The following is a 15,718-nucleotide window of genomic DNA, read 5'->3' on the forward strand; positions in this document are numbered from 1 at the left end:
TTGATGGTGATCGCTACCTTGCTCTAGTGTTCAGTATATGACATCACAGTAGCAGTTCTACACCCCTCACACACAATACATGTGACCACAATTATGGTCAGTGTGTTCCAAAGTTCACTATGTCAGACACTGGTGATGGTCATTCAGCAGGAATGCTTCCGATTCAGGTGTTTTGTGTTAGACTCTATGCTCAAGTGGTCACTAGGGATAGCAATGATTCAGCATTGTCTGTAGTCTGCGACGTTTCCTGACAACTGAAGTATATATTAGCCAATAGGCACGTGTTACAACTCAAACCACAATACAACCCCGCTGCACTGTAGCTTTCAATTTAAAAAACAGGAACCACTGTGAGACTAGGGGAACAAACTGCAGGGGCATGTTCTCACGGGAATTACAGTAAGTCCGGCCTACTTTCACACCCAAGAGGCCTCTATGGCATTGTGAAATTAGCCATTACAAAGATGCTTTAATGTATATCCAGTGGTGTTTATGACACTATAATACCTTTGTATACTTTACAGAATTTCAAAGGTTTGGTAAAGCCATGCCCTTCAGAGGATTGTACGCTCTAGTCACTTCTCACCTAGGTAATTTTAATAATTGTCTTTAGCCATAATAATACCATTGGGGAACACTTTTCTCACAAATGTCTCGCTAGATTATAAAAAATACAACACATGAAACAGAGTCATTGGATTATTAAAATACAAAAGGCAAACAAAGGTTTATGACCAAGTGCGGAAAAGAATCACAGCCAGTATCAGATAGCAGTTTTAATCACACAAAAAAGTTAACTGAAAGCAAATTTTGGGACTACGCTGATTCTACAAGCAACAGATGTTGCCAGCATTAAGACAATTTAAGTGTGCTCAAGGTGAACTGCTAATTCAAAATATGTCCCCTATGGCTACTTGCATTTTGATCCTTGACCTTTCTGGGCATGTTTTTAATGTGAAGTTCTGCTACACAAACATTCTGTCATCCTAAACGTCCACAGAAAGACGGGCATGATTGGGTGAAATCTAGCCTAGTCCTGAGAGTTGTAGACAGCAACAATCACCTGAAAGGGAACCATGCCACTATGGATCACAGACCAGACTAGAGGGTAGTGCATTCCAGTGTTCGGTAGCAAACAATGAGAAGGTACAACCTTCTGGCCAATTCAAGAAATTGCAAGGAATCGCCAGAAGCCTAGAAGTTGATGAATAATGGGCCACGCTTGTGATAGGCCTAATGGACCAGATACAGAGGTTTAAACAGAATCCAATACAATTAAGTTCTAAATTAGGATACCAGAGTCTGGTGAGGTGAGCACAAAATGAGCCTCACCACCAAATTCTATCTTCTTTGAAGGTGAGTGACAAAGCATTCAGGAAGGCATAACTACAGAGAGTTGCAGTACTCCGGTCATGATAGAGTAATTGCCCTGGACACTGCTTTGACATGGGATGAGCTTATGAAAAGTCATGATTTTAGGAAAGAAGCAAGGATGAGGAAAGCAGGACGCTAAAATCTTACTGACCTTCATGGATAGGTAGATAATGTGATCAAAGTAGATACCAAGTTCCTTATGGCGGGGCTGAAGTTGGGAATAATCCGAGTGAGGAGTGCCACCAATCCAACGTTCACTCGGAAGTGTGCTTGTGGAGTACAAAACGTCGATTTTGTCAGCACTGTGTCCAAGGGAATTCTCACTTATTCAAGAGAGAACTACCACAAGTTAGTTCTTATAGGCTATAGAGGAGTTGTCCTGAGCTGTATGCTCATTTGGGTATCATCCACGCTGTACAAGAGTACAAGAGTGCATGAGCCGGGCCAAGAGCAAAACACAGATGATGGACAGCGTAGGGTTAAGAGAGAAATCCTACGACACGTCTTGTAAAAAATGTTTGTATTCTGATTGAGGGGGAGTGGATGATCTGGGGTGATTCTGCAAATAGGAAGCCAGCCAGGCAAGGGACTACGTCCGAAAACTGACCAGATGTAAACAAGTCACCAACAGATCATGGATCACTAGATTCAAAGGATGCAGAGAGATTGTGAAGAATCAAGGTGGCCAAACAGTTTGTACTCGTTTCAATTGCAGCATCTGGGGCTAAGTATTTCTAGTGGAGAAAGCAAGGGACATCTTACTTGTTAAATGATGAAAACAACGTAAAAGTAATACAGTGTTATATATCAAAAGGCAAATGGATTTTTTCATGTCAGATCAATAGATGTCTCAATACAGATGTGGCGGCTACTGGATTCTGTAGAAACCAATGGTTAGCAGCTGTCTGGAATTTTCCACCAAGTATGGAGTTTTCCCCCTGAAGGTGACTGCATCCGAACCGCAGCAGGTGAACTCTTGGTTTAGTGTGGAGAAGTGCAATCTTGATCCCATCTGAGATACCTTAGGAGTGCATCATAATCATGAGAAGTCAGCACTCTAATATATTCTGTACGATTAATGTTACTAAGGAGAGTTGACTATTGCATATTAAATGTACTCCACCTTAAGAATTTCTGTATAGAACGTGATTAATGAAGGTCTATGTAACTTTATATATTAATGTGCCAGGAGAAGTTAACAAAATGTGTCCCATTCGGAGGTTAATAAATTAGAAAGTGTATGTTTGAATGACATTTAAACATTTATACATGTGACAATAATTATTTCCATGCAGCTGCATTTAGAATGACATCTTCAGAATCCATTACAACTTATATGTGTCTTAAGAAGATGCATTAATTGTGCGTATAGAAATGTAAATGTATTCTGTAACTCTGTGAACTGCTAAAGTTGACTAGAGTGGGCCTTGAGAAACTAGTCCAGTTCAAGCTCATGTTTAAAGTCTAATATGTAATTTGTATTTAACCTTCAACGTAGAATACATTGCTTGTATTTTGTTTGCACTGCATGTATGGACAAGGCCTCATTAGTTAGCATAGAAGGGTTTTCTTTTTATTAGATAGCAAGGTATAAGAAGATGAAGTTGGCAAGGAGAAGTGCGGTGAGGAGCAAGGAGGAGAGTTCTCATGGAGGAGGAGAGGAATGTCCAAGGACGAAGTTGAAACTTAGCAATTTGGGAAAGGTGGTGCAAGTATCCAGTTGTGCCGGAGCCATGGAAATTCACTAGCAAGGATCACGTGGGATTATCTACCCTGAATGCAATTGATATTTTATGCTGAAACGTAGTGAGGGACAGAGAGAGTCATTTTAGGGTTTCACAGAGAGCAGATCTATACTTCTGCGGCTTTATGCTAACTGACCTATGGTTGGAGTATCTTCTACTGAAGACTCTAACAGCTGACATGTTTCTGATTTCACCTTTACTAAATGCTTCATGGTTTAGGGTTGTCCTTTTAAGGTAGTGTAGGAAGAGATAGCTTGCTCATGCTTACTTTGGAAAATCATATACTCCAATGTAATACTCAATTCTCTTTTCCTAATCATCTGTATCGTCGTCATAGAGTTAGTCATCTGCTTTGTATTATAGAGGGTACATTTCTTCAGGAGATTTGGACTTATCTTGGTCTTTCTTTATTTCTATATGATCATGTTGAGATTGGTCCATATTGATTTCTTCTAAATTTATCATTAAACCCTACTGAACTCAGATTAAGTTGTGAGTGAGTTATTGTGTAACCACATTGGTTTACACTGTAATGAGATGCTAACAAGTGATAATTTTCTCCCTTTATCTCTCATGCAGCTATAACGATCATCGATCTGGAGATAAATGTTTGAGTGGGTCTGAGCTACAGCAGGGTTACTCACAGTACTGTGATTATCTCTAGGTGTAGTCTGTGTAAAAAATAATCTGCATGGTGGAATAATCAATACAAAGGGTAAGAAGTAGGCAGTTACTTACCTGGCAGAAGATGAAGAAAATTGCCTGTGTTGCACAGAACCAGGCAATGGACGATGACCTCTTAAAAGCTCTCCAGTCGCAATAAGTAGTTACCATCCAAGGCAATGATGCTTTAAGGCGATTGTAGCATTATGGTGCCACCACAAAAAACCATGAGACGGCATGAATTTTTATAACAAATGGTCTAAAAATGCTCTGCTTACTAGAGGAAAGGGAGCAATCAAACTGCAAAACTTAATTTTGTCTGGGACTTGGGAAATCCCTGCACTGGAGTTTATAACATCAATGGATCTTTTACTCTTGTGGAAAAGCAACATTAGGCAACACAACTACTACCACAGAGGCCCTTCCCTACCTGCTGCCCCTGATACTCCTGCAATGCCAGGTGGTCCTGGGGGTCCTGGTGGTCCAGGAGGGCCTGGAATTGGTTGTGCACCTAAGGAAATTAAGACATGCATGTCACAGCTGTGAATTTAATGTGAAACAGGGATCGCCAGAGTCCCTTACAGTAGTCAAAAGATCACCCAGTGTTAGAAAGAGACCGTACGTACAAAAATGACAACTGATTAGTACGGAGGTGAGTTCATCTAAAAAAAATGACAACTAGTGAGTACGGAGGTGAGTACATCTAATATTCAGAACAGAAAAAGAATATACAGAGAACAGGACACATTGCAACCTTGGAACCCACAATAGGCTAGAGGAAATTCTATTTTCCACAAGTATGAAGTTAAGGGTAACCAGATCATAGCTGTCTCCAAAACAGGAGGCATTTCATGTCTTTTTTCATTGCCTCATGGAGTGGGATGCAGGTACCTGGTACTCCAGGTGAAGTGAGTTCCAGATTCTTTGGGCTCAACCTGAAAAAGTTTGCATCATGGTGAGGTTTTTCTTAAAACTCAGTCCCCAGTTTCTCAAAGCTTTGCATTCTGAAAGCTTTACATTGCTTGAAAACCTCTAAGATGCTGTGTTTCTGTACAAGACAGTTAGCGAGTCTCTGTTGAGGATTTATGATCCAACAAGCAGGCATGTTTGTAAATTCACCTTGTATGAGTAGGCGGACATGGTAGAGTTTAGAGGACTGCAGTGATATTTGCAAATGGCTACTTTTTGCATTTTATGTTTTATGTGGAGTAATATATTCCAGGACTGCTTTGAGAAGACTGACGTTGCCCTTCAGCTTGAAACTACAGTGCACTAAATTTTGCTGGGAAAGGTTGAAGCAGAGACCATTGTAGCTGTACTCTGTAAAGGCTGTAGAAACTGACAGAGAGTAGATTTGCATATTCACCTACTGCTTGATTTAAAAGTGTCCGGTAAAACAGGGACGTACTAGCACCATGGCAAGGGCAACTGTATGCAAATAGGTCACAGAACAGGGGGCAGTGGACGGTAGCATTAAGTGGTCTTAATGCCCACAACAGCCATATTGCAGTGTTGCCACTCATACTGCTAACAGCAGGTAGTTATGTCTGCAGCGGGATAAAAAGGCCAGAGCTTTTGTCTGTTCTGACCCTTCTGACAATACACCCCATCAGGCTACAGGCTAATGCTGTGGAATATGAATCCAGATGCTGGGGGTGCTGCCCTGACAGCAGTGGTTAGCTCACTAGAGCCACTGAAAGAAAAAACGGTTGCCTATTGCGGTCCTTTTAATTGTGAATTGCCAGGGTCTACCTTCATGGTGGTACTACCGGCCTCAACAAATGCTCAACTAGCGTTCATTAATGTAGTGGTTACATCACGCAACCTGGTAAACAGAGCAAATGGACACGTCATTACTTGCTGTAAGTGCCGTGACTGGAGTGGCCCCTGCTGCAACCTGAGGGATTGTTGCCTGTCTCCAGTTATTGAGTCTTGCCATTGACTGCATTATCTTCCCAGAGGCGGACGTTGTTTGCAAGCATGTACCGCTAGCACTATAAAGTCCTTTCGGAAGCAGAGTCTAGGAAGCTGGGCCTGTGATGCAATCTCCAATTTACAAATGCATTTGAAACCCTGAGATACTCCGTGGGTCAGTGTTAAATGTGATATGTTCACTGCAGGGAATGGATCTGGCAGAGAGGTCTTACATCTACATTTCTATAGGTACAAACTCATTCTGGATGGGCTGATCACACACAAAGTGTTTGATTCAACTTCATGAGATAGAGTCATCTAAATAAAGACCAGTGCCCAATCACAGCTTTATTAGGGGAAAAATGAGATTTGTGAGGATTTGAGCCTTACTATGTATCGCTATGAATCTTTTTTTTTGTGTTTGATTTCTCAGTTTTGCTCATACTTTTACTGATTTATAAGTGTTCAACGTTGGGCTACTCTAGGTTTCTTCAAACTGATAGGAAGCTAACATAGCATTTAGCGATGGTTAAACCTCAAGGATCCGAGGAGTTTGTCAGGACTAAAAACCAAGAAAAACATGAAGACACTCAGACCTCAGGAGCACAAACGAGACAACATTTCTCGAATCAAGAAACACAGAGAGAAAAATCATCTCCAAGGACTGTGGCAAAGTATTGAACACCACAGAACAGGCAACCAAGATGAAAAAGACTGACGACCAAGATGAGAAAATTGACGACCAAGATGAAACAACAGATCACGGAGATGAAAAAACTGACGACCAAGATGAAACAACAGATCAAGGGGATGAAAAAACTGATGACCAAGATGAAACAACAGATGACCAAGATTTAAAAAACTGACGACCAAGATGAAACAACAGATGATGGAGATGAAAACAGACGACCATGGCACAGATATATAACAAAAAGACGTGTAGATTAAAAAAAACAACTGGCTGTGCACAGCGACAAAACAGAGTTAACCTGCACTTTGCAGAGTGAGCAGCTCCGCACATTAAAGTTCATTATAAATGCAGTGCTACATCGTGGCAGAGTGATCTTTACATTCAATTCATATGGAGGCCTCTAGCGACCAAAATACATCTGCAACAATAACATCTGCATGCAGTCTCTAAAACATCATAAACACAATCAAATTGACCAGAACACTGACTAGTCCTGCTGACCTCAAAACTATGCAAAACAAGCATTTGCAATGCAATAGTAATTTGAGCTATTGGCATTGTAAATGACAATGCCTTTTTTATACTTGTTGTTTTTAAAACAGATAGATAAAAAGGCATTGTCATTTACAATGCCAATAGCTTAAACTCTCGCACATGCAAGACCTATTACATTGCAAATGCGTTCAGCGCCTGTGCTATAATTTGCTTTTAAAAAGCATTACAAGAGAGCATGTCCTGCCTGCAACTACAGGCAGGACAAAGCTATTTGAGAAAATAGTGCTCAGAGGCTGTAATTAAAGCTTATCAAGTAGCAACACACGTAACAGGGTGTGTCACCTTGAGAGGTTACAAAATGAGACAAGGCGGTACAAAGAAGGGACTACTAAGCGTTTTCACCAATGAAAAGCCACAGTTTACAGTGGACAATGACACAAGCCAATGAAAAATATGGGCGGAGAGTGGGCGGAGCTTCAAGTTCCTACCTGAATACAGCATGCCTCGTAAAGCAGCGCATGCGCAGCCCAGGCTCGGCCTAAAAATCTGAAAATCAGAGTGGAAGTAATCCAAAATATTCGACTCCCACATTACTCCTTGTTAACACCTTCGTGATTTGCAGCAGAGGACCCAGGAAAAGCTTTGCAACTGAGCTTCTCTATGGCACTGAGCTTGCCAGAATTGGGGAGGGGAGGAGCAACTCCATTCGCAATGTGGTTGCAATGGCAATCCTTACCCAATCAGAATGACAGGGGGACACAAGAGTGAATTACAAGAGAATGATTATTTTTGCACTGCAGATTTCTTCTCATTTCTTTTTGATACTGAAATTAATATGTCATCCTTAAGAAACATTTCTTGTTCTTAAATGTATTTAACCAGTATGCAAATTGTGTGGTTACGTCTCCGTTGCTGTGTGGTACTTTGAACTGCCGCTTTTGTGCGCTATCTATTCCATAAATATAAAAGTTTATTTTACTTCCTTACGATCTGCGGTTTGAGAAGAGCTGTATACGAGTGATGTTTCACCAGGATCACCACGGGCTCCTTTGACACCTACGTATGCAAAAATGTAAATGACAGGTTAGCATAGTTTTATCTGGATAGAAAATTAAATAAAAAATTCTAAAATGTAAAACAAAAAACATATAATCAAAGAAACACTTAAACGATGTGCAGACCCTTCTCCTCTGCTTAATGACACAATTATCTGTGAACTAATATTTCAATAGGCTCATTTTAAATGGCGATGCAGCTGACACCCTCTCCCCTTTTTGTTCCTAGGTGAATTGTTAACTCATTCAGCAGCAGAAAAATGCTGCAAATATGCAGCCTTTAGGAGAAAATCATGTATAATGATCATGCGCCCATCCATGTCTGCAGCGTGGAAGGTCTATACTTCCCAGGATGCCGTGCGGTGGTGACAGAGCACTAGTAGATCACAGCACTGGATCATATTAGGAATGATAATCACTAAAGTCTCTGATTTACTACCATCTTGCGTGGTGATTGCGCCACATTTTTGGTGCAGCCGCGATGCAAAATGCTAATCAAGATCTACAACGCCAGGCAAGGGCCAATTTGCGTCCCCTCACGTGACTTTGTAAAGCAAAAAAAGTAACGCAATGCACTAGCACAGTGGTCCAGTATCGTGCTTATTCTCTTGCTTCTCTTACTACAACTAGCGCCGTGGCGCTCGCGCTTAGAGCAGCTCCGTGCGCTCGCGCTTAGAGCAGCTGTCGCGCTCTACAAATCTCGTTCATTCAATGCAGCACCTTGCACTGCGTTGCATTACGTTGCGTCGGGCAGGAGTTGCATGGGTGGAGCATGGGTGTTCTCATGCATCCACCCATGTATTTTAACGCAAACCAAGATTTACTAAAGGCAGTAAACCTGGAATTGCACCAAAATTGTGCACCTACCTAAGAGAGACATAACGAGGAAAGTATCTTCATTTCTCCCCTTTACTTCCTCTTTCCAGGTGTGCTTTTTTCTGCCTCTGAGGATTCTTTTGTGCAGGAAGGTCAAACTTCCTGCACAAAAACAATCCTGCCAGTAATGCAGGCACTCTTGCACAAAGTGAAAGGATGCCTGCATTAGTGCTAGGCTGTCTGAAGTGCGCCATATTGTAAAAGACAATGGTTCAATTTAAGCCTTTAGACACGTGAGCGAGAAAAGGCAAAGGGTGTAAGTAGATCTTACGACCAGACAATTATTAGTTCACTAGGAAAAGTATAGAAGTAGGCAAATAACCAATGTTGTAATGCAATTAATGTATTCATTGCATATTATTGAAGCATATAAACTCTTTTGACAGTGTAAGATCAGATCCAGTGCTTGCAATTGAGTGAAAGAACAGTGATAAGTGAGTGGTGAAAAGATCGATCAACTAAAACCAACAAGGCGTTTGACTCCTTTAGGTATTTTTATATAGTAAAAGAGGAGTCGGTATGTCTACAGTCAACAGCGTTTTGACCTCTAGAGATGTGACATCAACATCATCAGGACAAGGTGTGGGAGCACCTAGTATCTGGTGGGAGATTTAGGGTATTACTCCTTCACCTGGGTTCATCGCGTTTGGGAGAATGCAATAACAAGGGCAATCAATTAGCCCTACGTAAAGGCAATTTAGGCATGGATGGAAGGGTTGTGCATCCGACTTCTGGGGAATACATTTATTCGGTCGGCGGTGTCCCGCATGGAACAAAGGAGTGTGACTGCTGTTACACTTGAGTTGAGCCTTGCAAGTGGTAATGGTCCAGTGGCAAGCTGCCTACTGGAGAAGCCCTAAAGAATGGTAAGTGCTGTAGGTGGTATTGCCTATCGGAATGCGCTGCCAAGGAGGCTTGTGGGAAAATGGACTTTGGACCCAGTGGCAGACTGCTTAACGGTGGTCGCCATTAAATGGTGAAGAACGCTGTCTGCGGGCTCGGCCGTCTGGTCTGAAGTGCACCAGCACAATGAGAGGACCGAAGTGCGCCATATCTTAGTAGATGTAGTGCACTTCTGACTTCTCCCTTTCACACAACACAGCGCAGCAAGTTGCCTTGCTGCATTGCTTGAAAGGTTGACAAGTCCGAACCCTACACTCTAACTGAGCAAAAAAGGAGCACTTTGGAACTGTAAACCACTTTTCAAGAACAGCCTGCCCACTGGGTGGTCACTTAAATATACCCCTCGCTTTGGGCACTAAAATGGCACTACCACCAATCTTACGACTGCTTACTGTAAGGTGCAGCATTCGCTCTAAGATGGCAGACGGAATAAATGTCTGCGGACGGAGCATTGATAATTACTTAGGGTACAGCCTGCCTTTAGTGTTACTTATGATACAGGTTGGGTGAACATTTGAGTGTGACAAGCTCACCCGCCGAGGTTAAAGCGACCTAACTTTTGCAGCATTGTGATTGGCTCAGGTGATCCTGACTGCTTCCTGGTCAGCAGAATGAGGAGAGATGACGCAGGAGATGAGAGGCGAGGAGGTAAGTCTATTTTCTTTTTACACCCCCTTATCCACTCGCCCCTGCCCTGCCACCCCAGATCTGTGCTGGCCGCCCCTGGGCCATTGGCTGGCTGTTGCAGCACTGACTTTGCGGGCTGGACAAAAGGTGACAGTCTGTCCGACAAATGAACAGCGAAGCTCCTGGCCACAGTGAGACAGACAGAGGCAATGACCGTGGTTCGGATCAACAGGCCAAACACAACAAATGCAGCTCAAATTGGGTTTGCTTATAGAGAACAAAAACTACAACTTGGGAGACAACTTTCTCTCAATAAGTATTTGTTTAATGCTCTGAGACACCTTGCAGCAACCCAGATCTACACAGAAGCGTATGAGGTGGATACACTTACCAGCGTCTTTCATAATTCAACAGACTATAAGGGGTTACTTAGAGGTAAGGTGAGCTAAGTTTTATTTAAAGGGATGGAGAGAAACTCAAAAGACTGGTTGACAATGCTTGTGGGCTAGTGATCTGAACACTGTACCTGGTGGTCCTGGGAGTCCAGCTGGCCCGACGGGACCTGGTTTAAAAACAAATTGTGTCAGATTTTAATGTTTGCATTAAAGAGAAAGGGCAATGACAGAATTATACATGTTCACAGTTAAATCATCAAATATTCCATGAAATATGTGCAAAAGACATACATGCACATTAAAACACATCTTTTAGAATGTCCAAGTTACCAAAGTGGGCTTATGTATTTTGAGTAAATCCAAGAATGAATATGCGAATATAAAGATGACATTAGCCACGTGATCACAACTGTACAGATACCATCTTGCAATAAAGATAGCTTGAATTCAGCCACACAAGAAGACCTTAACAAATAATGGATCAGCTCGGTCAACGACGGCGTATTCTAGTTGGGGTGACTGAAGCCAGTAAAGTTGAGGTCAATAAATATTTCCAAGATGAAGGCGCACCTTTAGCACCATACGTGTGTCCCAGTTGCCTCTGCTGAGGTTGTTCTAGAGCCTCAGACTATGTGGATACGGTGAGGGTAAAACCATGCCCTTTGCTGAAACGCCTTTGTTCCACTGTAAACAGTTTGTCCCTCATGGATTAGTACTATTGTCTGAAGTGTTTCCCTCTTTTGACTCATGTCTCTTACAAAAGGCAGAGAATGACATTGACATTCCTTGTGCTTACACGTTCTTCACATTGCTATTCTATTTTCATTTATTTTCAGCTCATGACTCACTATTTATGATGGATACAATTTGTCTGGATTGTAGTCTATGGATTTCTGAATCATGTTTATAAATTATTCTGGCTATAAGATTATCTGAATCATGTATGTGTACTAATATGTGCAAACTGCAATTTGACATTGTTGTAAGACTTTGTATTCAATGAAAATGTAAATGGGAGGGTAACTCAGATTCAGGACATTGATCCACTGCATTTTGTGTCTTTAATGCCACTACTTCCGTTTTGTGCTGCATCAGCAACCGCTTTCAAAATATGCTTAATGGAAATTGAATTTCCACATAGATTCTTCCCATCTCGAGGAATGTATCTTAGATTCCCTGAAGGGCGGATATATTCCTTTTGCCTGGCACTGAAGTGTATCCAAGGCCACTCTAGTATCTAAACACTACTTCAGATACTTGCCCTGTATTCGCTTCTTTCAATTTTCAAGCTTTCTGGTCCCAGTGGTTAACCACATCCTCCTGCTCTCAGTGGAGTGCACAAATACTGCAATATAAACCGATTTAGGCTGTCTTGCACGGTATCACCCTTTAGCAAGGGACCCCTGAAGTGGCATAGTATGCTCCAGCATAGATCAGAAGCATGCTGGTCCCCAGGGACTTAAGCCGCAACTCCATCACGAGGCTCATTAAATCGTAAACATGTTTGTGGCGACTTGTGTTACCATTCAGAGAAGACATGGCTTAGCAGTATGGTCTGGGGTGTCCTTTAGGAGTGGGGACTAGACTGGTGTGCATCTGGTTACCAGTGTCTGTAATGACACAGGTAAACAAAAACTGATGTATCAGAATACTATCATCGGGTAAGAATAATCCAAGTATTTCCTTCCGTCGCTAGTCTTGTACTCCAAGTACGGCTGTCCAGATATTGGTATTCTACTAATTATTTCCCATGCAAATTAACACATTTTCCATATGGTCTAAAATGATTTTCTGTATACTGCACCTTTCATTATCAAAATCTGAATCATTTAATTTACAAATAAACATCTACACGAATTGACTGCTTACCTGAAACGCCTGGAAGGCCTTGGGCCCCTGGTTGTCCTGGAGGTCCTGGTGGACCAGGAATAGTGACAGCAGAGGATCCCTCTGTAACACAACACACAATTAACAAAAGATTGCTCATCAAATCTGCTCTTCATATTATTGGGTACACAGGCCATGATACAGGCAGAGTATTCAGTACAGCAGGCGCCACACTGGTTCTAGAATCATTGCTCACTTTAGGGGTAGTCAAAGATGGAGTGAAAGAAACAGGCACTTGTGCAACTGAAAGCAAACAGGTGTAAAGCGCTTTCATAGTCTTCTTGTTAACAAGTGCATTAAGACAACCCTTCTCTTACCACAGGAGATACGCATAAGGATTGTGTCCCTGAAATATATATGGATATTTATAAAATATTTTGTGAATTTCAAGTTCACAAATTGATTTTGTCATACTGTTTTCTGATTCTTTACATTTGCAAGCGAGGGCGCCAATGAACCAGACAATGAAAACTTAACTTGAAAAGAGAAAACTGAGCTCAGGTGTCAAGTGTGTGCTGAATATCCCAGGGCTCAGTGACAATATCAATTGGTCTTTAATGAGACTCAGCATTAAAAGAGAATCTGCATGCACTTCAGATCAATACATTAAAAAACAAATACTTCTAGTAAATAAAAGATGAGATAAAGGATAAGCTATTTGTACCTACCGGCAGCGATGACCCTGCCCGGGTCTCCGGTATCACCTACAAGAAAAGAGAGAAATGGCTTTAGGATAAAACAGTGGTAGAGTACTATCCCCCCTGCCATCACAGCTCTTTCACTTGATGTCGACTCTATCCATTCCTCTTCAAGATAACACTTCCCTACAGCCATGTTAAGACTCCACGATGGATAATGGACTCCGAGCGGGTTGGCCATAGAAACGGATGTGTGTCCTTCATCAGGTGTATTTTATTTCTGTCTTTACTACCTTCCTATCCTCCTGTATGCTTCACAGATAGTACTGATGGCTTCTCAGCACAAGGGAGGGATGAAGAGCAGGATTATTCTGAACAGATTTCTTTATTTTGGGATGGGGATGATCTTCCATCTTACATCAGCAACTCCCAGTGCGGGAAACAGCATTTTCAATGCTGTCAATACCACGCAGGTAGGTAACAGCGCGGTTGTTACACTGACCGTGTTGTTACCACGCGTGGCATTACATCTCAAGACGTTTCAACGACTTGCGCTAGGTGGCGTGCAACACCAGGAAATGTGTTGGATTTTAAATCCAACACCTTCCCTGCTGTTGCGCTAACTGGAGTAGGAATAGTAATTTATACTATTCTAAGTTCAGCGTGCCACCTAGCGCAAGTCGTTTAAACAACTTGCGATGTAATGCCACGCGTGATAACAATGCCGTCGTTGTAACGACCACGTTGTTACCCACTGCGTGGTAATAGTACGCGTTGTAACGTGCTATATTCCTCCAGTGCACCACCTCAGGAGCATGTGCCAGCCCTGTTGATCGAGACAGGAGACTCTTTCCTCATGTCTAGAGCCCTAGCACACAACACTCTTATTGTACCATATTTATAAAAATACATTTTAAGTGTGGCACTGCTAGCACAACTTTTGGGAATTATTCAGAGAAAAGGGCCATGTTACAGAGGTTCTCCCAAGGCACTCAGGGCATTTGCATGCACTTTTACTTTACCAGGTCACTTCGTATCACAGAATGAAGACCCAGCACTTGCAAGCCCCTTCTGTAGTGTGCAGTGCCCATTCAGTGTGAAGGCGATGGTCCTTTATTTGCACAGGGTTTGAGCCCATGCAACTGAGGGAAAACGTCACGGATGTGTGCCTGTGTCATATTCTTGACACAGGTGCCCAAGTAAAAGCGTTCTTGGCGGTAGGCTAACTGTGCACCACCTAGGATACGGCACACTCCGAGTACGCTCCTTCAGTGCCCCCTTTGGGAGGTAGCACCGAGGACCCATCTTCATTGGGTTCGCCTTCCGACAATGCCAGGCCACTTGAGTGAGCTTGCAGTTAAACACAGAGCAGAGTTTTGAACCAACAATTTGTTTCAATACTCTTCTCTCCCTAGCTTAGACATATCCCGCATATCCTAGCGAGAGCGTTTTTACATGTTCTAGGCTGCACAATCCTGGGTAGTGTGGGGCTTACCCAATAAGGGGCACACCAACACACGTCCGGCAGCGAGTCAGTACCTAACATGCCCTCAGATCATCTTACCTTATATTGACTCAACCTCAGCATCAGCAGGCTACTAGAAGATGACCGCGTTCCAAACATTTGTGCTAGTGTAGTTGTTGATGCATCGACATATCTTATATTGACACAACCTCAGCGTCAGCCGGCTACCAGAAGATGACCATGTTCCACACATTTGTGCTAGCGTTGTTGTTGATGCATCGACTTATGTGTTCCACACATTTGTGCTGGTGTAGTTGTTGATGCATCGACATATCTAATATTGACACAACCTCAGCGTCAGCAGGCTACCAGAATATGACCGTGTTCCACACATTTGTGCTAGTGCTGTTGTTGATGCATCGACATATCTAATATTGACACAACCTCAGCGTCAGCAGGCAACCAGAAGATGACCGTGTTCCACACATTTGTGCAAGCGTTGTTGTTGATGCATCAACTTATGTATTCCACACATTTGTGCTAGTGTAGTTGTTGATGCATCGACTTATCTTATATTGACACAACCTCAGCGTCAGCATACTACCAGAAGATGACCATGTCCCACACATTTGTGCTAGTGTAGTTGTTGATGCATCGACTTATCTTATATTGACACAACCTCAGCGTCAGCAGGCTACCAGAAGATGACCATGTCCCACACATTTGTGCTAGTGTAGTTGTTGATGCTTCGGCTAGTTATCGGGGGTGGGGGCAGAAAGTAAACAGATATTTGTCAGTAACTCAACATGAAGCTGATGATAATGAGCTAATTTGAGATAATCATTATGTGCAGCAGTCTGCAGATTTTTGCGACCTGCCCATTGCTATCTAAGCTATTCCCAGTGTGGTGGAGGGGGTCCCTCTGGTCAGCCACATACAGATGCTCTTCTGACTTCTTCCAAGGAGGTCATTCTTTGGATGGAATGGGGT

The 15,718-nt window shown here is 42.5% G+C and overlaps 1 protein-coding gene across 7 annotated transcripts in view; it reads right to left on the reverse strand.

Moving 5' to 3' along the window:
* The window catches only part of COL17A1 (collagen type XVII alpha 1 chain), a 197,079-nt gene that overhangs the window by 63,486 nt on the left and 117,875 nt on the right, over positions 1-15,718 (reverse strand). For 4 of the 7 annotated variants that reach the window (XM_085606957.1, XM_085606939.1, XM_085606967.1 and 1 more), the window contains exons 34-38: positions 13,294-13,329; positions 12,608-12,688; positions 10,870-10,905; positions 7,870-7,938; positions 4,213-4,293 (exon numbers count right to left, since the gene is read on the reverse strand). In XM_085606957.1, the coding sequence (XP_085463083.1) occupies positions 4,213-4,293; positions 7,870-7,938; positions 10,870-10,905; positions 12,608-12,688; positions 13,294-13,329 (303 nt within the window). The remainder of the gene's footprint in view (positions 1-4,212; positions 4,294-7,869; positions 7,939-10,869; positions 10,906-12,607; positions 12,689-13,293; positions 13,330-15,718) is intronic. The other 3 variants (XM_085606993.1, XM_085606976.1, XM_085606985.1) reach the window with 1 other exon arrangement.

The sequence above is a fragment of the Triturus cristatus genome, chromosome 1_2 (genome assembly GCF_964204655.1).
Source record: "Triturus cristatus chromosome 1_2, aTriCri1.1, whole genome shotgun sequence".
In the NCBI taxonomy this organism is placed as follows: domain Eukaryota; kingdom Metazoa; phylum Chordata; class Amphibia; order Caudata; family Salamandridae; genus Triturus; species Triturus cristatus.